The following is a 25,901-nucleotide window of genomic DNA, read 5'->3' on the forward strand; positions in this document are numbered from 1 at the left end:
CATGGTATTCTAATGTTGTTATAGTAGTAGTCATCTTCTTTTATTCTTATTGAGGTATTCAATATACTGTGCTTGAAGCCACCAGCTGTATTTACAGTTAGTTTTTCTTTGGCCACCTTAAAATAACCTGCCTCCACCTCAAATATGTCCCAATAAATGTCAAGGTCCTGCAGGAGTTGGGATCTCCACACCCTCAAGAGTCTGCCTTACGAAGACACCCACCTATCTACATACCTCACTGGTTCACAGAGGAGCCATCTAATGCCAGCACAGAATACTCATGGTCATGGCTTTGATGCACAAGGTGTCTAAAGTTGCATTTAACATAGATAATACAGTAAGTTGCTAGGATATTGGGATGTCAGAACTGAGTCTACACAACGATATAGAAGCAATATAAATAATATGGTCTCTACAGGCCTGTACACTGACTGTGGTGTTGGTATAACAGGTGACCCTTTGTCTTGATTTGTCCTCTCCATGATGTCTTTGCTCGCCTACGTGCTAGTCAGGTTGATTCCTGCAGTCTATGATCTTTCGGAATCACCAATGGCTGTCTGGTTCTGTTGCCCTAGGGGATGCTGAACATGGACCTCAAAGAAGCCACTGATTGTCCTTTTGCTGGATCTTTCCAGACTTTTTGTCTTCTATCGACTCGGCTTACTCTGAGATTTTTCTTTGGTACCAGCTGGTTTGGGCAGCCATAGGCATGATATCCAGATGTGACATTTGGTGCTGCTAATAAAAACTAGTGAACAAAGCTATGACTTTTCTTTGAATTATACTGTAACATGATTTGACTATTTAATAGTTATCTCCAACCAAAATGTCTACCCAACCCAATCCGTTGAGGTACCTACCACAAGACCGAGAATTTGTTGTTAGGATGAATGATGTCTTATTGTTTTGCTCTGAGTTTAAATAATTACTTTAATTATTTTACTGTTTCATGGCCTAAGAAATATATGAACAAATCCAAGAGACATGGAAGCCACCAATTCTTCATCAGTGATGGAGTTCATACTTACCACATTTGCCGATCTCCATAGTTTCCAGCTCTGGCTCTTCACAGCATTTTTCTTCATCTTGATTATCACCATAGCAGGAAATTTGGCAATTATTACAATGACTTTCTCCGACTCTCAGCTACAAGGCCCAATGTACTTCTTCCTGGCCAACCTATCTTTTGTAGACATTTGCATGTGCTTAGTGACAGTTCCTCAAATGTTGAAGAATCTCTTGTTGGATCTGAGAGGAAGAGTCATATTGTTTTGGGGATGTATGGCTCAAGTCTACTTCTTTTTGACATTTGCCAATGTTGAGGACTTCTTGCTTTCTGTTATGGCTTATGATCGATACTTAGCCATTTGTGACCCCCTCCATTATGTGATGGTAATGAATAGAAGATTGTGCTCCCAACTAATTGTCTTTTGTTGGATATTGTCTACAGCAAATGCCATTCTACATACCGCCTTGACATCGAGACTCTCATACTGTGGGTCCAACAAGATCAACCATTATTTGTGTGACATGGTGCCTCTCTTCAAACTCTCCTGCTCTGACATCACCATCAATCAACTGGTCATCTTCACCGAAGGATCTATTGTGGTTGCTGGTCCCTTTCTGTTCATCTTTTCCTCGTATGTCCGCATTATTTTTGCCATTCTCAAAATCCGTTCTGCTAAAGGAAGGAGAAAGGTTTTTTCCACCTGCTCTTCCCACCTGGCCGTAGTGACCTTTTATTTTGGGACAATACTATTTATGTACTTTCGTCCTTCGTCTAGCTACTCATTAACCAAGGACAGAATAGCCAGTGTGATGTACACCATTCTTGCCCCTATGTTGAACCCTTTTATTTACACTTTAAGGAATAAGGATGTTCAGCAAGCTTCAAGGAAACTCTTTGTCAGAATTAAGGTACCTTCACACTAAACGATATCGCTAGCGATCCGTGACGTTGCAGCGTCCTGGCTAGCGATATCGTTTAGTTTGACACGCAGCAGCGATCAGGATCCTGCTGTGATATCGCTGGTCGTTGAACAAAGTTCAGAACTTTATTTGGTTGTCAGATCGGCGTGTATCGTCGTGTTTGACACCAAAAGCAACGATACCAGCGATGTTTTACACTGGTAACCAGGGTAAACATCGGGTTACTAAGCGCAGGGCCGCGCTTAGTAACCCGATGTTTACCCTGGTTACCAGTGTAAAATGTAAAAAAAACAAACAGTACATACTCACCCTCTGATGTCTGTCACGTCCCCCGGCGTCCGCTTCCCACACTGACTGAGCGCCGTAAAGTGAAAGTGAAAGTACAGCACAGCGGTGACGTCACCGCTCTGCTGTTAGGGCCGGCGCTCAGTCAGTGCAGGAAGCGGACGCCGGGGGACGCGAATGTAAGTATGTGCTGTTTGGTTTTTTTACATTTTACGCTGGTAACCAGGGTAAACATCGGGTTACTAAGCGCGGCCCTGCGCTTAGTAACCCGATGTTTACCCTGGTTACCCAGGGACCTCGGCATCGTTGGTCGCTGGAGAGCGGTCTGTGTGACAGCTCTCCAGGGATCAAACAGCGACGCTGCAGCGATCGGCATCGTTGTCGCTATCGCTGCAGCGTCGCTTAATGGGAAGGTACCTTTAGTCATGCATGAGGGAATTAACCACTTTATTAACCAGTGAATTCATGTAAACTATGGTGAGGTTGGTAAGGAGGAGCCCTAACTTAAAGGTACCTTCACATTAAGCGACGCTGCAGCGATAGCGACAACGATGCCGATCGCTGCAGCGTCGCTGTTTGATCGCTGGAGAGCTGTCACACAGACCGCTCTCCAGCGACCAACGATGCCGAGGTCCCTGGGTAACCAGGGTAAACATCGGGTTACTAAGCGCAGGGCCGCGCTTAGTAACCCGATGTTTACCCTGGTTACCAGCGTAAAATGTAAAAAAAACAAACAGGACATACTTACACTCGCGTCCCCCGGCGTCCGCTTCCTGCACTGACTGAGCCCGGCCCTAACAGCAGAGCGGTGACGTCACCGCTGTGCTGTACTTTCACTTTCACTTTACGGCGCTCAGTCAGTGTGGGAAGCGGACGCCGGGGGACGTGACAGACATCAGAGGGTGAGTATGTACTGTTTGTTTTTTTTACATTTTACACTGGTAACCAGGGTAAACATCGGGTTACTAAGCGCGGCCCTGCGCTTAGTAACCTGATGTTTACCCTGGTTACCAGTGTAAAACATCGCTGGTATCGTTGCTTTTGGTGTCAAACACGACGATACACGCCGATCTGACGACCAAATAAAGTTCTGAACTTTGTTCAACGACCAGCGACATCACAGCAGGATCCTGATCGCTGCTGCGGGTCAAACTAAACGATATCGCTAGCCAGGACGCTGCAACGTCAAGGATCGCTAGCGATATCGTTTAGTGTGAAGGTACCTTAAGGTGGCACTGGATGCAATAAAGCTTCAAAGACTCATGGCCACCCCAATTTGTGGCAACCTGGACCTCTCTCACAAAGTTCCTTTATAGTAGAAATGGCCAAGACTCTAGGGTTCAGTTCTACTCTACAAACATACTCCGAAAATTATGCCAAAATATTAAATACCAAAATAACCAATCATTTTTTGCCATGCATAATCTTTTATACTATGAAGATGTCCCAAGGTGACTTCCCATCAAGTCAGTGCAGATCAGTGGAAGTCTAGTAGCTGACATCTCACCAGGGATCTCATAAGTGACTTGTATCTTGCCCATGTTTCCACTTCAAAGGTTGCCAATGAAGTCTAGATCCTCTGAATTAAAGGCAATGAGAGTATAAACCATTTAGTTCTATTTTTCCATCATCTTTCCCATAGATTATGTTTTGAAAATTCTCGAAGTAGCTCCTGATGTTAACACCAAGTAGAGTTATGTCAAGACAAAGCATGTAGTTGGAGACTTCTGAAAGTGTCTTCCCACAACAGACTGCTCCTTACCTTTACAGTAACCTCTAATCTACCAACATTCTCTTCGGCTCCTAGCTGTCTCTGAACACCGTTCCACACTTTATTAATCTATAATCCAATATGAAATTAAAGAGTAATTAGCGGACACAAAAGTTATTCCATGCTCATAAGGCTTTGAATTTGGGAACTGGGATATGGAGAGCCTCATTGTTAATGGAGTGGAGCTGCGCATGCTCAACCCTTTTTCCATACATTGTCTATGGGACTGCCGGAGATTGCCAAGTACAAAGTTTTGCTATTTCCGGCAGTCTGAAATAGAGCAGAGGTTGAGCATGTGGGATCCAGACCCCATTCTCAGGACTGCTGAGGGATCCCCAGTGATCAGTGAGTTAACCTCTATCCTATAGATGGGGGAGACATTTTTCTTCTTGGATTAACCCTTTTACCACGTTGACCGAATGTATTGAAACTTATTAAGAGCCTCTGTATGGCTAATAAATACCTATTGCAAGAAGACAAAGTTGTTGTTACCACCAATGAGGTAGTTTTCTTACACAGAGTTCATGATTGCTAAGTATTCTTGGTCTTGTGAAAGTTTATACAGTCATACAGGTTAATAAAATATATTTTGAATTGTTCAGTTATTATGCCAATTTTGCGCACTTGACTCTTTATTTCAATGCTGGGTATTTGAAAATGAAGCTGGCCATACACTTGAGAAAGCTGTCAGCTGAACACTAGTTTAACCAATAGTCGATTCCTTCAACCTTCCCTTTGTAATGACCAGAGGTCCGAATAAGATCCAGTGAGTCACAAACCAAGACTAAGGCAGAAATCTCCAAACGGTATTTACTCAAAGGCAAAATAATAAAGGTAATATGGAGAATATTAAAGTAGATGCACCCCAAAGATACACTAGCTCAGCAGCAGCTGAAATCACTGTGCCACTCCAAGGTCTCCTGAGAACTGTATGCTACAAAAGACTAGTAAGAAATTTACCTAACAAGGAAACTAAAACAGGAACAAGTGTAAATTGATTGTAATGTTATAAAGGGAGTCCCTGGAACGGCACACTGAGTATAACTTACACAACTCTAATATTAGATACACCTCTAAAGTAACAATTAAACACTCTGCGCAGGGATACCCGGGTCTCTATGACTATTGGTACCGTATCCTGAGATAGATCTCCTCTCAGGTAAGAATCCGCATAGGCTGCAGCCCAGTCTATATCTTCAGCGCCAATAAGTTACAGCAAGCTCCTCTTGTCTGATCGGCGGATGCCGAGCCCAAACGCCGGGGACTTAGTTAGTGGCCTCACGATATTGTCTCTTCTTCTGTAGCTCCTAGGAATGCTTCCACGACAACCCGTCAGTCTCTGTATCAGCAATCGGTCAGACTTGTTTCTCCAATCAATGCACAGGGAATCACAGACTCTCAAACACGTAGTGGGTCTTTAGTCAAGTCTCAGTCTTTTTAGATAATGGATTAGCTCTTCTTCAGAATACGCTGGCAACGAAGTCTCTCAAAGGTTAACAAAAGATTGGCTCTTCTCCAGGGGAACGTTAGCAAGACTAAGTCTCTCCACAGCTTCTTTTCTCTACACACTCGCAGTAAAGTCCACACACTGACTCCTTGCAATATCACCGCAGCTTCTGTCTTCTCTTCCCGCACTTTCTCTCTCACTTCCTTGTTTCATTTTACACAGAAGACACCAGACCCCACCCACCAGCCCAGATTGTCTCCGGGATTCTGGCAGTATCAGAATTTGTCCCTTGCTGCAGCAGGCAGAAACCACAGGGTCCTAGTGCTCTCTCAGTGTGACTACAGTTCACCCTCTTACATGCCACCCCACTAGAGGTTGGCGTCCTCGACACACCTTCCCACTCAAATTCATCCTGAGCATATCGCTGAGGCGGTATTCCTGCCGTAGATCGTGCAGTTCTCCTGAGTCCTACATCAACAGGTGCAACCCTAGAGGGAGCTAAAGTCTCTTCCGTGATCGTGTTAGTGGGCGCAAGTGGAGTTGCCTCCTTCCGCGGCTCGATGTTCCGCGATACAGCGTCAGGACCAAGCAGTTGACCTGATGCGCTCTCCTCAACAGCATCCGCCACATTCTCAACATTCTCATCACACGAGGCAAGATTGGTCACAGGGGGCAAATAAGCAGGCGCAGGAATAAGCACACCATCAAACTCAAGATCATTCAGAGTTCCCGCCCCTTGGGACATGGCCTCTGGCTCTGGGGGAATAGGCGCCGAATCTTCAAACCAGCACCGTTGTAGCATGTTACGGTGCAAATTACGGGTTGGCCCCCCTGTCCCCACCGGTTCAACTTCGTACACTGGAATCTCAGGATTCACTTGTTTTTTTATCAGATACGGTATCGCCTCCCATCGGTCACTCAGCTTTCCTGACCGTCGCTTTGTCCTCACCAACACTCTGTCTCCCGGAGAGAACAATTCTGTTTGCACGGGTCGCATGTCCCTATGAACCACCTGGCGAAGACGGTCGCCCACCACCTGATGCACCACCCTTAACCGTCGCCGATGTTCTCGTACCCACTCGGATGCAGTCCAGGGGGGGACGGAGGAGGGATCTGGCATGTTCAAATCCTCAATGTCTCGGCCAGGTCTACCAAACATTAACATGTGTGGCGAGTAACCAGTAGTACTGTGCACCCTGTTATTGTAAGCCCACATCAATTCGGGGAGATACTCAGGCCAGCATGTCTGTTGCTGACTCTCTAAGGACCGCAACATTTGCAACAAGGTCCGATTAAAACGCTCACATGCCCCGTTACCCTGAGGGTGGTAAGGCGTTGTTCTCGACTGCTCGATACCATAGAGCTGGTGCAACTCTTTCATCAGCGTCCCCTGAAAGCAGGCCCCTTGATCTGAATGTATTCTCTGCGGACACCCGAACACTTGGAAGAAATGTCGGCACACTGCCTCAGCCGCCGACTTGGCCGTCTGATCTCTTGTCGGCACCGCTACAGCATACTTGGTAAAGTGATCTGTCATCACCAGGCAATAGGAGTACCCTGACGTAGAGTACCCTATCAACACGTAGTCAATCATGAGTAGCTCCAGCAGAGCTGAAGTTTTAATAGATTGTGTGGGAGCCCGCTGCTCAGGGCTTTTGTTGAGCCCACAAATTCGGCACTGCCGACACGCGTCGGCCACCATCCCTCCCAACTCAGGGCAGTAGAGGACTCGCTGCAACCACTGGAGTGTCTTTTCACTTCCAAAATGGGCCCCCTTCTCATGCGCCTCACGAGCGACCACTGGACCCATCCCCACAGGGATTATCAGTTGGTACCGATGCTGCAGCTCCGATGGCAGGTACACCTTACGATACAAAAGACCTTGTTCCACACACAATTTATCCCATTGTCGAAGGAGTTTCATTCCTTCCATGGACAACTGAGCCTTGTCCTCTGCACTGGGCCAGGCCTTGTTTTGTACCCAACGGCGCACAAGTGCAACATCCGGACACTCATCCTGGACTCTTATCCAATCTGAGGATGTTTTACCCAGGACACAGGGCATCCCGGTGGCCACCCCACTTGAGTGTACCACACTTTGGAAGATAGGTATCTGCCCCAAAACTGGAGTTTCAGTGTCCTCCAGTTGTTCGTCAACATCTTCCCCTGATGACCCAAGGGGCACTCTTGACAATGCATCTGCATTGCCGTTTTCTCGACCAGAACGAAATTTAATGCGGTAATTGAACTTGGCTAGTCTGGCGACCCACCGCTGCTCCAACGCCCCAAGTTTTGCATTCTCTAAGTGAGCTAGCGGGTTGTTATCTGTCATGACTAGCACCTCCGCTCCTGTTAGATACTCGGCAAAGCGTTCTGTCATTGCCCACACCAGGGCCAGCAATTCCAGCCGGAATGAGCTGTAGTTAGCCGGATTTCGCTCGGAGTCTCTTAAAGATCTGCTACCATAAGAAATCACTCGCTCTCGGCCGTCCTGCACCTGTGCTAGCACTGCCCCCAACCCATGAAGACTACCATCGGTATACAACAAAAAAGGGGTGTCAAACCGGGCGTAGGCCAGCAATGGGGCACTCGTTAGGGCGGTTTTCACTTCATCAAATGCCTTTTTCTGTAGGGGCCCCCATGGGATGGGGCGATTTCGAGGACCCAGCGCTGTCCCTCTCAAAAGTTCATTCAAGGGACTCACCACTTGTGAGAATTTAGGCACAAACCGCCGATAGTATCCTGCTAGACCCAGGAAGGCCCGCACTTCTCGCAAGTCACAAGGAGGTGGCCACTCTTGTGCCGCCTTGATCTTACTGTCTAAAGGTAGTACCCCGTCCGGGGTCACCAGATGCCCCAAATATTCAATCTGGTTTCGTAACAGTTGACATTTTTTTGGCTTTATTTTCAGGCCGTAGCTCTTGAGCCGCCGGAGAACTTGACGCAGCTTCTCCAGATGATCTTCAAATGAGGTTCCGAACACCACAATGTCGTCTAGATATATCAAGACTGATTCAAAATTTAGATCGCCCAAGCAATGTTCCATCAGGCGTTGGAAGGTTCCCGGGGCGGTAGCGAGGCCAAAGGGCATCAGGTTGAACTCGAAGAGCCCCATTGGCAAGACAAACGCCGTCTTGGCCCGATCTTTTTCAGCCATTGGGACCTGCCAGTACCCGCTTGCAAATCCAACGTTGAGAAATACTTGGCCCGACCCAGGGCCGACAGGGATTCTTCAATACGGGGTAAAGGATATGCGTCCCGTACGGTGTGGGCGTTCAATTTTCGATAGTCCACACAAAATCGGAGTGTCCCATCCTTCTTGCGGACCAAGACTACAGGAGCCGCCCAGGGACTCCGGCTCTCTCGGATCACTTGGTTGTCCAGCATACTGGCCACCATGCTCTTCACCTCTTGATAAAGCGCTGGAGGAATTTGCCGATATCTTTCTCTAATGGGTGGAGTATCCCCCGTTGGAATCTCATGCTCAATCATCTGGGTACACCCGAAATCCTCTCCATGTCGGGAAAAGGTCTCTTGATGTTCCCACAAAACTCTCTCCAACTGCTCCAACTGCGCGGGAGTCAGCTTCTCCCGATCCACTCCCATCTGTTCCATGATCACATGACCATTCCATTCCTCCGTAGGAGGCTCAGCCCGGCCTACCTCGACCGCAAAGGTCCAGGATGACTGTTGGTCTGGTCGCAGTTCGAATCCGGCATTTTCCGGCACCTTTTCTGCCGGCACGAACAGTTCAGCCAGTATGGTTCCAGCAGGAATTGCAACAGCTTCATCTAAAACATTGATGCATCGGACCGGCACTCGTCCATTCTTCACAATCGCCAGAGACCGGGCCACATGTACCTTGGCGAATGAGGAACCCTCTCGGACGGGCTCAAGTAGCACTTCAAGCCCATTCAATCTCTGTGCAGCTCCCACAGGCAGCATTAAGAGTTCCTCTTGTCTTGGTCCCAGCAGGATCGGGGCCCTCGATGGCACTCGGACCCGGCCCACCCGGCCGCCTGGGACCGCACTTTTCAGCAAGTCGCAACTCAGCACTAGACGGTGTAGAATTCTCTGTGTGGGTCGATGTCTTGTCGCACGGGCCCAGTATCGGGGTCCTTCACTGGCATACATCTGGTGATTCAAGTCTCGCAGCACGTTCATTCCGAGTGTCACTTCCATCCCTCTTCTAGGGGGGTGATCCACCAGTACTACCCCTTTCTGCCCCAGCTCTTGACCAAACATTTTTAGTTGCATCCACATGATTCCCTTGACTGACAGTTGACCATTATTTGCGGCGGTCAGTCGTATCACTCGGCCATCCTCTGGAATCACTAGTCGACTAAAGTATCTCTCATATATTTCTAGTGGCATTATAGTACATTCGGATCCCGTGTCAACCAAGCACCTCATCTTCCGCCCTTCAAATTCTGCTTCCATCACTGGACTACATGCAAACAAATCTTGCTCATTCCGTCGAGGGCTTTGTGTGAGTGGGGCCGCTGCTGCTTGCCCTCTCATGGCAGCGGCCGGAAGTTTAAAGCCGGCGACGGAGTTTCTGGGGCTGCAAGCGTCCGGCAGTAATGAGAGATGTGTCCCTGGCGTCCACACTTCCAGCAGGTGATTGCTCCTCGTGGACGAGGGCTTGACTCATTCTGATAGGACGACCTGGCCGTCCGTGGGGTCACCGTTCCAGGGGGTGGGGCAGGAGGCCCCCGTGAGGGGGTAGAGGCGGGATCAACTGTCAGTTGAGACAATTTCAGCCTCATCTCCTTCACCTCAGCACGCAAAGCTTGTACCACGCTCACCAGCCCCTCTCCCCCTGACCCTGATGACCCACCTTCTTCCAGCTGGGCACTGTTCACTGACCCCTCGGGCACATGGGCAGATTTCTCTTCCCTTTCCACTGCAGCTCGGTAAATCTGCCAGAAGGATAATTCTGGTGCAGCCCGGGCCATTTCCAACAGTTTGTCCCGGAGAAGTCTATTAGCTAAACCGGTGATGAATTGATCCCGGAACAAGCGGTCTACCTCCCGGAACGCTCCCATGGCCCCCTGGTCTAGTCGCTGCATCTCATTCAGCGTCTCTTGCAAGATATTAGAGTACTGCATCAGGGACTCACACTCTCTCTGGGGGTGATTAAAGAATAGGGACCGAAGCTGGGCCACACGCGCTCGGCCCCCCAATCTCCCCTCTAACAGTTCCAAAATCTTTTCTAATGTATCCCTCTCTGATTCTGGGCGCACCATCACCATACGTCTAATATCGCCCTCCAGTGCATTTAATGCCAGCTCAGCGCGTAACACGGGGGTCAAATTACACATGCGCAGAATACTCCGGATTCTCTCAGCCCAATCTTGCAACGCCATATTGCGCCCGTCGTATTTCGGCATGTGCTGAAGTAAAGCTCCTACAGGCACATACCCTCCCGAAATCGCTGCGGCTGCCAGGGGAACCCCAACCCCCGAGGAGGATGCGGATACAGCGGGGTCATTTCTACCCTCGCCCTCGTCCATGACAAACACTGGATCCTGCCGACTACGCCAAAAATGTAATGACCAGAGGTCCGAATAAGATCCAGTGAGTCACAAACCAAGACTAAGGCAGAAATCTCCAAACGGTATTTACTCAAAGGCAAAATAATAAAGGTAATATGGAGAATATTAAAGTAGATGCACCCCAAAGATACACCAGCTCAGCAGCAGCTGAAATCACTGTGCCACTCCAAGGTCTCCTGAGAACTGTATGCTACAAAAGACTAGTAAGAAATTTACCTAACAAGGAAACTAAAACAGGAACAAGTGTAAATTGATTGTAATGTTATAAAGGGAGTCCCTGGAACGGCACACTGAGTATAACTTACACAACTCTAATATTAGATACACCTCTAAAGTAACAATTAAACACTCTGCGCAGGGATACCCGGGTCTCTATGACTATTGGTACCGTATCCTGAGATAGATCACCTCTCAGGTAAGAATCCGCATAGGCTGCAGCCCAGTCTATATCTTCAGCGCCAATAAGTTACAGCAAGCTCCTCTTGTCTGATCGGCGGATGCCGAGCCCAAACGCCGGGGACTTAGTTAGTGGCCTCACGATATTGTCTCTTCTTCTGTAGCTCCTAGGAATGCTTCCACGACAACCCGTCAGTCTCTGTATCAGCAATCGGTCAGACTTGTTTCTCCAATCAATGCACAGGGAATCACAGACTCTCAAACACGTAGTGGGTCTTTAGTCAAGTCTCAGTCTTTTTAGATAATGGATTAGCTCTTCTTCAGAATACGCTGGCAACGAAGTCTCTCAAAGGTTAACAAAAGATTGGCTCTTCTCCAGGGGAACGTTAGCAAGACTAAGTCTCTCCACAGCTTCTTTTCTCTACACACTCGCAGTAAAGTCCACACACTGACTCCTTGCAATATCACCGCAGCTTCTGTCTTCTCTTCCCGCACTTTCTCTCTCACTTCCTTGTTTCATTTTACACAGAAGACACCAGACCCCACCCACCAGCCCAGATTGTCTCCGGGATTCTGGCAGTATCAGAATTTGTCCCTTGCTGCAGCAGGCAGAAACCACAGGGTCCTAGTGCTCTCTCAGTGTGACTACAGTTCACCCTCTTAGGCTACGTTCACATTTGCGTTGTGCGCCGCAGCGTCGGCGCCGCAGCGCACAACGCAAACAAAAACGCGGCAAAACCCACGCTAAAACGCTGCGTTTTGCGCAGCATGCGTCCTTTTTGGCCGAAAGTTGGACGCAAAAAAAATGCAACTTGATGCGTTTCTTGCGTCCAACGCTTGCGGCCATGCGGCGCAAAACGCAGCACAACGCATGTCCATGCGCCCCCATGTTAAATATAGGGGCGCATGACGCATGCGGCGCCGCTGCGGCGCCCGACGCTGCGGCGCTGACCGCAAATGTGAACGTAGCCTTACACCTTACTCCCCACCACCCTATTAACCTCATACACATGCATGCTCAGCACAGAAGAGCATGCATGCATTTTCAGTGGAAAAAGAATAGTAAGCTGCTGCAAAGGTCCTGTGGTTTTGGAACTAAAGAGAATTTGTCAGTGCAAAATGACTGTTCAAACCAAGCACAGGCGCATGGTACACCCTTGACGTCATCAAACAGTTCAGTATACCTTCCCATCTATTTGTTTTCCATCTATCTTAATCTTTCTTTGGCTCCTATAAAGCTGAAACTGTGACTCAAGGAAGGGGGGGACGGAGAGAGATGGACGCAAAACAAGTGGGTGAGAAAATGTAGGTTTTTAAGAATTCAGCAATGCAGAATATGCTTATTTTTATATTTTTATTTCTTTGATTTTAAGATATATTTTTCACATTTATATCTTTAATATAGAATATATGCTTCTTGTTTGTTTCATTTTATAGACTGTGGATGATTGGATTTTTTATCGAGTTTTTCATCCATTTTTTTCTTATATATTTAAAGTAATTTTTAATCTCCCATGCGGACATAGGACCTCCGGTATTGCAGATTATAGCAAAAATCATGGTCTCTTATGAAGCCCAATCAAAACCAATTATGTACTTTTAACAAAAAAGAATATTCGATTTGGGGTTATAACTAACAAAACAGCACAAAAACTCTCCAATGTCACCCTCAAAAATGTTGGGGGTAATTTGTACCAAAAATACATAAAACACATGATAAATTCCCAGGGTGCCCAATGGTGGCGGGAGTGGGCTGTAACGCTGCCTAAATAAACAGAGCCAAAAAAACCCCAAAGAGATAACATGGAGGACCGTGGTTAAATGAAGAACCTATGTGGGAAAAGAGTCCTCCAAACACAATGTATACGTATACACATGATAAACAATTTTATCGAAGCAAACAAAAATAGTTAAAAAGTTAAAAAACGGAGATGTAAACGGACCATACAAGAATGGAAAAAGCGAACACTGAGCAGGTATGGTAAACAGGTAAGTTGCGTCTATGCAAGACCTTGCAAATCAGGCTTAAATCAATAAATAGGCAAATGCATGACGTTACAATATAAACAGAATAGTGTCCTCATAAATAAAGTGCAAGGTGCAAATGGTACATTCATAGAGCACGCAAAAAGACGTAGATAGGAGTACTGGAAGCTGCTGGGTCTTGTTTCTGGTAACTCACATGGACAAAGTTAAACCAAATAAGGTAAATATAACATGTAGTACCAATGGTAGAGAGTAAATGGTTCATGGGAGAATCCAGAGACAATCTAAGATATAAAGCAGACGGTCAGATAGGCATTTGTGAGTAATATTAAAAAATATGTAAAGCTAAATCAAAGCCATGACCATTACCAAGACATAGATACCCAGGGTCCAGGAGGCTCCAGTGTATCCCCTTGATGCGCGTTTCGACAGTTCTTCCTCAGAAAGGGTATGAATTTACAATTTGCACCTTGCACTTTATTTATGAGGACACTATTTGTAACTTCATGTGCAGCGCCCCAGAGTCCTGGTCGTTGCAGTACTGATGCTCCGCCGCTAAGGGGGGCTATGGTACGTCTGATGGCACTGAAGGAGTTCACCTGACCAGGTATCACAGACACCAATACACTTCACTGTCTGGCCTCCAGGGGGAGCTAAGGGTGCTATGTATTAGGCTACTCCTCACAATCTGGTAAAACTGGGGGTTAGATAGGAAGTTAGTGAGAAGCTGACTGGGTTGGAACCAGGCAACATCCTGTGGCAGAGGGTGTTGCAGGGGAAGATTCAGGGGGGTCCCTATCAGGGGTGGGATCCTGATAGAGGCCTAGCGAACAGAAAGAAGGAGAAGAAGAAACACCAGTAGGAGTCGTGCTGTAAGACGAGGCAACATCCTACTGAGGCGCGCAGCTGGTGGCCGGAAACGCCGAGGAAGTATTGAGCTCCAGGCCTTACTTCAAACCTACGGCAGGACAGTCAGCTCTAGGCGGGCTGTCTCACCCAAAATCACCTAAGCAGACACAGGGGGCAACATTTGGAGAGGGGCAACTCTAGGGTCCCGGAAGAACTCCAGGCCTACCCATCATACGGGTGCGTCCTAGCCATATCATCTGGGGGGACGAAGAAGAACATCATAATTGAGTTGTGAGGGAACTTCAGAAACAGACACAACAGTTGTGAGGACTATCCCGTAAGCACAGCAGGGAAGGACTACAACACACAAGCGCTAGAAGGTAGGCACAGATTTCCACCTGCAAAGGGAACTCTGGAGGTGCCATCGGACCAGCCGGACTCAGGTAGCCTGGTTAACCATATTCAGGACTGAGGAAGCCTTCAGTAAAGAGGTAAAGAGACTGCAACCTGGTGTCCTCGTTATTTACCGCGACCTACACCACACCACAACATCATCTCATTCTCAACTTTTACTGGACGCCCCTCAGCAGGGTCACGGGCCGGGCCTAGCCACCGTGACAACCCCAGGACTGAGACGCAGAGGCCTGGTACCGGGTACCCCTCGGCCCTGCGGCAGTGGGGGCGCTCCAACTTGGCGTCACGAACAGGATCTACTTAAGCCTGAAGAATCAGGTCATGTGTGCCTTGGAACTGTGATTTATTGTGCCTGGACTGTGACTTATTGCAAAGACTGTGTATTGCTATCTGCCGCCAAGAGTTCCCGCCAAAATTGCCGCCATTGCAGCGCTAAGAGGAGCGCAGGAGAAGAAGAAGGGCGTGGAGTGGGCGTAGACAAGCTGAAGAGCGCGAAAGACAATGGCCGCCCAGTCTAAGTATTTCTGCCCCTTGAGGACGTGTCCGTCAGCAGCCGAGATCCACCTCCTGATTCTCAATGGAGGGCGGAGACAGAGAAAACGAAACCGCCCACGAAGGAGAGAGCAGGAAAAGGACCAGGAAGAAGAAGTTAGCGACATGGAGGACGCCATGGCCAGCCACCCGGAGCCGGAGCGTGGGGTAGGAGCAGAGGACTCCCCCAGCTACCCGGAAGGGCACCGCAACCAGGCCTCCACTGCTGATGCTGATCTCCTGCAGGCTGGCGTGGAAGAGCTCAGCGACCAACTCCTGCGGACGCAGCTGAGCACTGAGGCCGGGTGGAAGAAGACCTTCATCGGGAGCCTCACCAGATGCCTGTCGGCAGCCTCGTCTGGTCCGGAGCAAGAAAGAAGTTCCAGCGCTCCGAAGCCAGAAAGCAAGGCCATGCCGGAAAGCGAGATGCTGCAAGCAGAGATGACAACGTCACAGCACGAGGTCCAGCAGCCAGCATTCCAGACCGGCACCGGAGGGACCGCATCTGAAGCAGGTATGAAGGACGACCCTGCCCTGACAACCGACACCACTCCAGTGACTGCTAGTGCCACAACTGCTGACTCCATTCCAGGGACTGATCTTGCAGCGGCCGCTACCTCTGCTGCAGCAAATGCCCATACTCAAGCTGCGCAGACCTCCATCGCTGCGCCTGATTTAACCGTACATGGAAGACGGATTAACGGCGTTTGTCCAGCACTGGGTGTAACCCTGGACCCCACCCTTCCCAGGCCAAGAAGGGTTAAGTGCCAGGTGCAGCCCTGGAAGCCGTCCAACTAAACCTCGGAACCACGAGTATGTAAATAGTTAACTGTTTGTTTTACTGCTGTTTTGCTGCTTAAAACCTGACTAGGGTTATTCTTAAACGGATCCCTTTGTTTACCCGGGATCCCTATTGCTTTTATTTTTGCTTTTATTTTCCTTTTTGCTCCTTGTTCACCCATGTTATAAAGACTACCGAATCATGGACGGTGAATGATTCACAAACTGGTTTGTAAATAGTTTGCACCTTCTTAAAGGTGCTCCCTACTGGTTTTACAACAAAGAGAACTCTTTGCGAAGAAACTGCTCCTGGGAACAGCATTGGAGTTCCTGTTTACACGGACTGGCAGCGGGAGTAGCTGCACTACCTCATAGAGACTTGGTTCTCTCTTAAAGGGAACGTTCACCAATAGCACTTAAGGTGTAATGATGTCTTAAAAGAAGAAGTAATAATGCTTACATGTAAAAGTTATATGTAGTTAGCTAGTTGATTGTAAGAAATGTTTAATAATGTGTTAGAAGATGAGGACAGGAAGTGAACCCGTACCGGGTTAGTCGGTGAGTCCTCCTAGGAGCCATACAGAGATGGCTCAGTGATCTTGAACTGAGAGAAGGTTGATACGTCCTATACTGTGTAAGGAAAAAGAAAGGCAGTAGGCCCGGATGAGGAATGGGGCGGTCCTGCAACAGAGCGAGAGGCAGTAGGCCTGGGGCAGATAGACAGGCGGTCCTGCAGATGTAAAGGTGGAAAATGAAGAAAAGTTGATTAGCCTTATAGTGTTTTATAAGAAGGTCTTTAGTGGATTCAGCGTATACATCCTTAAAGGCAATGTTAAATTATTGTTCAGAAATTGCACTAAGTAGAATACCCGGTTGGGTAAGAGAAGTTATTTATAGTATGTTATTTAAAATATTTAACCATGTTTGTAACGTTCAAGTATCCTCACCTCCCATAAAGGGAAGCTCTGTTCAAATTTACTTATTGTTGCATTTCAAAAATTGTATGTCTTTTTGCTGACATGTATTGTTGTTTTCTTCCCAGTCCAGGAGTACTGGATTTAACCGGGGGGGAGTGCAGCGCCCCAGAGTCCTGGTCGTTGCAGTACTGATGCTCCGCCGCTAAGGGGGGATATGGTACGTCTGATGGCACTGAAGGAGTTCACCTGACCAGGTATCACAGACACCAATACACTTCACAGTCTGGCCTCCAGGGGGAGCTAAGGGTGCTATGTATTAGGCCACTCCTCACAATCTGGTAAAACTGGGGGTTAGATAAGGCGTTAGTGAGAAGCTGACTGGGTTGGAACCAGGCAACATCCTGTGGCAGAGGGTGTTGCAGGGGAAGATTCAGGGGGGTCCCTGTCAGGAGTGGGATCCTGATAGAGGCCTAGCGAACAGAAAGAACGTTACGGGACCGCGCCTGCACTTCATTGCGGCGGTACCCCAAGAAAGGACAAGAAGCGAGGTTTATTGTGCTGAGTGAGAAACGAGATCAACGCAACAAGGAGAAACACCAGTAGGAGTCGTGCTGTAAGACGAGGCAACATCCTACTGAGGCGCACAGCCAATGGCCGGAAACGCAGAGGAAGTATTGAGCTCCAGGCCTTACTTCAAACCTACAGCAGGACAGTCAGATCTAGGCAGGCTGTCTCACCCAAAATCACCTAAGCAGACACAGGGGGCAACATTTGGAGAGGGGCGACTCTAGGGTCCCGGAAGAACTCCAGGCCTACCCGTCATACGGGTGCGTCCTAGCCATATCATCTGGGGGGATGAAGAAGAACATCATAATCGAGTTGTGAGGGAACTTCAGAAACAGACACAACAGTTGTGAGGACTATCCCGTAAGCACAGCAGGGAAGGACTACAACACACAAGCGCTAGAAGGTAGGCACAGATTTCCACCTGCAAAGGGAACTCTGGAGGTGCCATCGGACCGGCCGGACTCAGGTAGCTGGTTAACCGTATTCCGGACTGAGGATCCTGAAGCCTTCAGTAAAGAGGTAAAGAGACTGCAACCTGGTGTGCTCGTTATTTACCGCGACCTACACCACACCACAACATCATCTCATTCTCATCTTTTACTGGACGCCCCTCAGCAGGGTCACGGGCCGGGCCTAGCCACCGTGACAACCCCAGGACTGAGACGCAGAGGCCCGGTACCGGGTACCCCTCGGCCCTGCGGCAGTGGGGGCGCTCCACATGCATTTGCCTATTTATTGATTTAAGCCTGATTTGCAAGGTCTTGCATAGACGCAAATTACTTGTTTACCATACTTGCTCAGTGTTCGCTTTTTCATTTCTTGCATGGTCTGTGTACATCTACATTTTTTTACTTTTTAACTATGTGTGTTTTCTTCAATAAAATTGTGTATAATTTACAAGTATATAGATGCATTGTGTTTGGAGGACTTTTTTCCACATAGGTTCTTCATTTGCCTACAAACACAGACATTAATTAATCCACTGCATGTGCTAATGCCAATATATATTAATATATTGGAATAAGCTTAAATGCTTGACAAACCTCCGTTCACTCATTTATGATGGAGTTGGGTTGTATTGCTGCCGGCTGTGTGACAGCTAATGTATAAACATTTTAAAGAGGTATGTCAAGGACTGGAAAAGCATGGCTGTAGAGCCGTTTGGTAAATGCAGGAATTTAAACATGGTGGGCCTCTCACAAACGTGCCCAAAGCTCCAAACCAAAGGAGACTTACCGAAACGCTCTGGATGTTATCCCAGTAAGTCTAGGTATGCAGTCAATAAGATTTCTAGAACATATACAGTACAGTATATTTATACCTAATGATTTTATCTACGTGTCTATTGACCTATCTATTAGGGTTGTCATGACCACCCTCTTGTGAATCTCTTCCACACCAAGAAATTCCTTATGGACCTTTTAACATCTTTGTTCCTCAGGCTGTAGATTATGGGGTTCAAGACAGGGATGACCATGCAGTACATGGCAGAGATAACACTATCAGATCCCCAGGAATCATTAGACGTTGGTCTCAAGTACATGAATATGAGGGCTCCATAATACATAATGACCACTGTGATGTGGGAGCTACAGGTGGAAAAGGCTTTTAACCTCCCAGACAATGATGGGATTCGAAGAATGGCTGAAACTATAAAGATATAGGTCACCAAAATAAAAGTCATGAACCCGACCCCAAATAATGAGGCAGACGCAGTGGTCAGCATTTTGTTGAGGGTCGTCTCACTGCAGGATAGTTGTAGCAATGGTTGGACCTCACAGTAGAGTCGGTCAATCTTGTTTACACCACAGTAAGGCAGGAGAGATGTTGGAAGGGACTGGATGATGGAGTTTAAGGTGCCCGTTATCCATGGGGTAGATCCCAGCTGAAAACACATTGCTTGGTTCATGATGATCTTATATCTTAATGGGATACAGATGGCAACGTACCGATCATATGCCATGATGGCAAGTAGGACGCACTCAAAAGTGGCACAGAACGTAAAGAGATATACCTGACAGAAACATGCCTGGAAGGAAATAAAGTTACTTTGCCTTACTATGTTGTTGAGGATATTGGGCAGAGTGACAGTCGTGTAGCACATCTCCAAGAAAGAAAGCTTGGCCAGGAAAAAGTACATGGGAGTATGAAGACGGGAATCTGAGACAATGGCTATGAGGATAATCAAGTTTCCACATAATGTCGTCAGGTATATGCTGAAGAAGACCACAAAGGACACACAACGAAGCTGGGGAGTGTTAGGTAGTCCTAAAAGGACAAATAGGACTGTGGTGGTGTTGGCTGGATAGTTGTCCGCCATGGATTGGTAACTGGAAGAAAGCATAATCTGTTAATATGACATCTGCTATACTTCAGATATTTGGTCTATCAACTAAATAGGAGATGCTTAAAATCTGGATTAACGTTTTAGACTATTAGTTAAACTCAATAGACTTATGGCTACCTTCAACCTAAAAAACTTTTAAACGTATTTAGCATGAAGGAAACTTAGTTAGATTGACTGCCAGTGACACATGTACAACACAAAAACAACAAAATATTGCATAGTAACGTCAATGTCTTGCTAATATTGAACTACTTATTCAGTTCTAGCAGGTGTGTCATGACCAATTTCAGACTGATTCCTTGACCCCACCAAGGAAGATGAAGACTATCCTCTATCTATACAGAACATGCACATGGCCACTATTACTTGGCTTTATAATCTTTTGACAGCAATATAAACAGGACATAATCAATAAAATCCAATATGTGTGAATCATCCTCTACGAAGTAGACCCGAGCACCTTCAAATGTAATTGACTACTTCTAGACCTTTATGGCCCATTATTGTGTTGGAGGCTGGATTCAATGCAGGCTGAGGCTACATCAACCCTGGTTATGATTGTTTTAATAGCCTTCAGCTCAATCTCAAGTCATGGCTACTTGATGGATGAACGATCTATAAGAATATTGATCTTGTCGAAGTCTAAATAGGTCCACCAGGGTCATCGTCTCTGTTATCTTGATAGTATCAAGCCATTGAGTGCCTAGTCTTTCTACTCGCCTTGTCCCTTCTGTTCTTCCGACCATGATGACCTTCTCCAGTGATTGTTCTCTTTCTATGATTTGTCCAAATTAGTAATGTCGTAGCTTGGTGAGCCTTGCTTCAAATGACATGTCTAACTTGGTTTGTTCCAAAATTGAGGTATTTGTTTTTCTTGCCATTTATGGTATTAACATCCTTCTCCAGCACCACATTTCAAAGGCATTGATTCTTCTTCTGTCTTATTTCTTTATCGCTCAGGTTTCACATCCATGTGTGACTATAGAAAAAAACAAACTATGTACAAACCATATCCACATCGCCAGGAAAAGTTCCTTGACTTGAAGACCTTGTCCATTGACTTCATTTTTGATTTGCCCATATCTGTTCTCCTAATGACTTTTGGTGTAGTCACTGCATCCTCAATGACCATCGACCTGAGTAGGTTGAAGTCCTCAACATTTCTCTTAAATTTATATACAAAAGCTATTTCAGGGAGGCTGGGTTTGGCAAAAAGAAGAAGGAATCAAATTCGCTGGACGAATCATCAACAATCTTAAATAGGAAGTCAGTACAACATTGGTAGCAACACGCTTAGATAGACCTATTATGGAGTGTTAAGGTGGAAAGCTCGAACATGGGACTCGTACTCAACACAAAGAAGACAACGATATTGACTACTGCCAGTTACAACCGGGACACATTTCAGATGGATGTAGATGAACTGGTTATTCATTTGCATCCAAATGAAAGGGTTCATGCCATAATAATAATAATAATAATAATAAATAATAATAATGCCTATCAATTTAGCAATTTAACTCCTATTCACAGGATTGGCAGTCACTTTGTGATTTTTGGAGGACCAACAAATAGAAATTACAGGAATTCATTTTGCAAAAATAAGGAAGATATTTCTTGTAAAATGACCTTCATATCAACAAAATTGAAAACATGTAGAAAAATGTGTTTCTTTGCTTAATTAGGTCAAAAAATTTTAAAATAAAATATATCAAAGATTGAAAAAAAAAAACCCCATAAAAACACACCAGCCTAAAAACAGACATATTTGCTACAGAATAGGAATAGAATGATAAAACATCATGCTCACCTTGAATTGTTCATCACAAAAGGTACATTTCGAAGCCATTTCCGACCCTTTATACTCGCGTCTCCTCTACTGGTGCCGCAAATTATATTAATTTAATCTGGTATCTCATTGGGATTTGTTCTCCCTGGATTTCCATGTCTGAAATTTCAAAGTTGTGTACCTATTGAAATATCTAAAATATACTGTAAATTTAATTTATAAAAAGTATAGAAATATATGAATAAAATTTATATATTTATAATTTTTATGTTTACTTCTTTTTAGATTTTTTGTTCCTTTTTTTATCCATTTTAGCAACAAAAAAATACCTATTTTTGAGCTAAGATTAAACCGATAAAATCTCATGTAAGTTGATTCTTCTATAGTCTTCTTTTCTCTCTGCACTCAAAGATCTCTATGGGAAGTGCAGAGAGGAAGCAGAAATCAGAACAATCAGTGAATGGTATCCTGCTATAGATCGTCAGGAGAGTGGAGGCAAAGGGAGCAATCTGTGTGGTGGGGAGCAGTCTGTGTGGTGAGAAGCAGTCAGTGTAGTAGGGAATAGTCTGTGTGGTGAGGAGCAGTCTGTGTAGTAGGGAGTAGTCTGTGTGGTGATGAGCAGTCTGTGTGGTGGGGAGCAGTCTGTGTGGTGGGGAGCAGTCTGTGTGGTAGGGAGTAGTCTGTGGTGAGGAGCTGTCTGTGTATTAGGGAGTAGTCTTTGTGGTGAGGAGCAGTCTGTGTGATGGGGAGCAGTTTGTGTGGTGAGGAGCAGTCTGTGTGGTGGGGAGCAGTCTGTGTGGTAGGCAGCAGTCTGTGTGGTAGGGAGTAGTCTGTGTGGTGAGGAGCAATCTGTGTAGTAGGAAGTAGTCTGTGTGGTGAGGAGCAGTCTGTGGTGGGAAGCAGTCTGTGTGGTGAGCAGTCTGTGGTAGGGAGTAGTCTGTGTGGTGAGGAGCAGTCTGTGTAGTAGGGAGTAGACTGTGTGGTGAGGAGCAGTCTGTGTGGTGCGGAGCAGTCTGTGTGGTAGAGAGTAGTTTGTAGTGAGGAGCAGTCTGTCTGTGTGTTAGAGAGTAGTCTGTATGTTAGGGAGCAGTCTGTGTGGTAGGGAGCAATCTGTGGTGGGGAGCAGTCTGTGTTAGGGAGCAGTCTGTGTGGTAGGGAGCAATCTGTGTGGTAGGGAGCAGTCTGTGTGGTGGGAGCAATCTGTGTGATAAGAAGCAGTCTGTGTGGTAGGGAGCAGTCTGTGGGGAGCAGTCTGTGTGGTGGAGAGCAGTTTGTGTGGTGGGGAGCAGTCTGTGTGGTAGGGAGCAGTCTGTGGTGGGGAGCAGTCTGTGTGGAAGGGAGCAGTCTGTGCGATAGGGAGCAGTCTGTGTGGTTCGGAGCAGTCTGTGTGGTAGGGAGCAGTCTGTGTGGTGGGGAGCAGTCTGCATGGTGAGGAGCAGTCAGTGTGGTGGTGAGCAGTCTGTGTGGTGGGCAGCAATCTGTGTGGTAAGAAGCAGTCTGTGTGGGGGGAAGCAGTCTGTGTGGTGGTGAGCAGTCTGTGTGGAAGGGAGCAGTCTGTGCGATAGGGAGCAGTCTAGTGGTTGGGAGCAGTCTGTGTGGTGGGGAGCAGTCTGTGTGGAAGGGAGCAGTCTGTGCAATAGGGAGCAGTCTAGTGGTTGGGAGCAGTCTGTGTGGTTGGGAGCAGACTGTTTAGTAGGGAGCAGTCTGTGTGGTGGGGAGCAGTCTGTGTGGTGGGGAGCAGTCTGAGTGGTGGAGAGCAGTCTGTGTGATAGGGAGCAGTCTGTGGTGGGGAGCAGTCTGTGTGGTGAGGAGCAGTCTGCAAGGTGAAGAGCAGTCAGTGTGGTGGGGAGCAGTCTGTGTGGTGGGCAGCAATCTGTGGTAAGAAGCAGTCTGTGTGGGGGAAAGCAGTCTGTGTGGTGGGGAGCACTCTGTGATAGGGAGCAGTCTGTGGTTGGGAGCAGTCTGTGTGGTAAGAAGCAAATGTATGGTGGAGAGCAGTCTGTGTGGTGGGGAGCAGTCTGTGGCAGGGAGCAGTCTGTGGCAGGGAGCAGTCTGTGTGGTGGGGAGCAGACTGCATGGTGAGGAGCAGTCTGTGTGGGGGAAGCAGTCTGTGTGGGGGAAGCAGTCTGTGTGGTGTTGAGCAGTCTGTGGGGTAGGGAGTATTCTGTGTGGTGGAGAGAACTCTGTGTAGCAGGGAGCAGTCTGCGTGGTGAGGAGCAGTCTGTGTGGGGGAAGTGCAGCGCCCCAGAGTCCTGGTACTTATTGTTGAATTTCAAAAATTGTATGTCTTTTTGCTGACATGTATTGTTGTTTTCTTCCCAGTCCAGGAGTACTGGATTTAACCGGGGGGAGTGCAGCGCCCCAGAGTCCTGGTCGTTGCAGTACTGATGCTCCGCCGCTAAGGGGGGATATGGTACGTCTGATGGCACTGAAGGAGTTCACCTGACCAGGTATCACAGACACCAATACACTTCACAGTCTGGCCTCCAGGGGGAGCTAAGGGTGCTATGTATTAGGCCACTCCTCACAATCTGGTAAAACTGGGGGTTAGATAGGAAGTTAGTGAGAAGCTGACTGGGTTGGAACCAGGCAACATCCTGTGGCAGAGGGTGTTGCAGGGGAAGATTCAGGGGGGTCCCTGTCAGGGGTGGGATCCTGATAGAGGCCTAGCGAACTGAGAGAACGTTACGGGACCGCGCCTGCACCTGATCGCGGCGGTACCCTAAGAAAGGACAAGAAGCGAGGTTTATTGTGCTGAGTGAGAAACGAGATCAACGCAACAAGGAGAAACACCAGTAGGAGTCGTGCTGTAAGACGAGGCAACATCCTACTGAGGCGCGCAGCCGGTGGCCGGAACGCCGAGGAAGTATAGAGCTCCAGGCCTAACTTCAAACCTACGGCAGGACAGTCAGCTCTAGGCGGGCTGTCTCACCCAAATCACCTAAGAAGACATAGGGGGCAACAACAGGAGAGGGGCGACACTAGGGTCCAGGAAGAGCTCCGAGCCTACCCGTCATACGGGTGCGTCCTAGCCATATCATCTGAGGGACGAAGAAGAACATCATAATCGAGTTGTGAGGGAACTTCAGAAACAGACACAACAGTTGTGGGGACTATCCCGTAAGCACAGCAGGGGAGGACCACAACACACAAGCGCTAGAAGGTAGGCACAGATTTCCACCTGCAAAGGGAACTCTGGAGGTGCCATCGGACCGGCCGGACTCCCACAGCCCGGTTAACCGTATTCCAGACCGAGGATCCTGAAGCCTTCAGTAAAGAGGTAGAGAGACTGCAACCTGGTGTCCTCGTTATTTACTGCGACCTGCACCGCACCACTACAGCATCACCACCCACACCTTCCATTGGGCGCCCCTCAGCAGGGTCACGGACCGGGTCTAGCCACCGTGGCAACCCCAGAGCAGAGACTCAGAGGCCCGGTACCGGGTACCCCTCAACCTTGCGGCAGTGGGGGCGCTACAACTTGGCGTCACGAACAGGATCTACTTAAGCCTGAAGAATCAGGTCATGTGTGCCTTGGAACTGTGATTTATTATACTTGGACTGTGACTTATTGCAAAGACTGTGGGTTGCCATTTGCCGCCAAAACCAGCCGCCATTACAGCGCTGAGGAGAGCGCAGGAGGAGAAGAGGGGCGTGGAGTAGGCGTGGACCAGCTGAAGAGCGCGAAAGACAATGGCCGCCCAGTCTAAACATTTTTGCATCCTGAGGACGTGTCCGTCAGCAGCCGAGGTCCGCCTTCTCATCCTCTTTGGAGGGTGGAGACCATGGAGACGGGGCCGCCCACGAAAGAGGCCGCGGGAAGAAGACACTGGAGAGGAAGCAAAGATGGCGACGCCGGGAGTACCGCGTGGGGACGACCCGACCCAGCATGAGGCTGCACCACCCAACACAGCCCCAGATGCGCCATCGTTGCAGGGACTGGCCCTTACGGAGTTACCGATGGGCAGACCCAACTGGCCGCCGTCTGAGGAGTGTGTGGCCGCAGCCGAGGCCCGGCAGATAGCACGCCGCCGGGAGGCCGACGCCCGTGTGACCGCTCGGCTGGGCCAGCCTACAGAAGTCCGCCTAACTCCGGTGTCCCCTGCTTCCTCCATCCCGGCCGCGGCAGAGTGCGAGCTACAGGCACAGGGCCTGAGGATCCTGCCAGAGGCAGAACATCTGCGGCGCCTGATGACGGCGTGGAGGAATAGACCCCAACCTGCGGTCCAGATTGACCTGACGGATGCTGAGGAGGTTCCCCTGTCACACTGGGGTGTGGTGGTGTTCTTCAACTCCCGGGAAGGACGGGGAGTTATACAAGAGATTGGAGAGCCA

At 48.0% G+C, this 25,901-nt stretch overlaps 2 protein-coding genes across 2 annotated transcripts; one reads left to right on the top strand and one right to left on the bottom strand.

The window, feature by feature from the left end:
* The first annotated feature begins 984 nt into the window (after nt 1–984).
* LOC143803706 (olfactory receptor 1f45-like) lies at nt 985–1,932 on the top strand. The gene has a single exon (XM_077281481.1). It carries the CDS (start codon nt 985–987, stop codon nt 1,930–1,932), a length of 948 nt encoding a protein of 315 aa, XP_077137596.1.
* A 16,864-nt stretch (nt 1,933–18,796) lies between these two features.
* LOC143803707 (olfactory receptor 8U9-like) lies at nt 18,797–19,750 on the bottom strand. Its single transcript, XM_077281482.1, has one exon. The coding sequence runs from the start codon at nt 19,748–19,750 to the stop codon at nt 18,797–18,799; it is 954 nt and encodes a 317-aa protein (XP_077137597.1).
* Nucleotides 19,751–25,901: the final 6,151 nt, after the last annotated feature.

Source organism: Ranitomeya variabilis, chromosome 2 (genome assembly GCF_051348905.1).
Source record: "Ranitomeya variabilis isolate aRanVar5 chromosome 2, aRanVar5.hap1, whole genome shotgun sequence".
Classification (NCBI taxonomy): domain Eukaryota; kingdom Metazoa; phylum Chordata; class Amphibia; order Anura; family Dendrobatidae; genus Ranitomeya; species Ranitomeya variabilis.

Bases quoted from the DNA above. Each gene is read 5' to 3' on its own strand.
- LOC143803706 (XM_077281481.1), top strand. From the start codon at position 985: ATGGAAGCCACCAATTCTTCATCAGTGATGGAGTTCATACTTACCACA.
- LOC143803707 (XM_077281482.1), bottom strand. From the start codon at position 19,750: ATGGCGGACAACTATCCAGCCAACACCACCACAGTCCTATTTGTCCTT.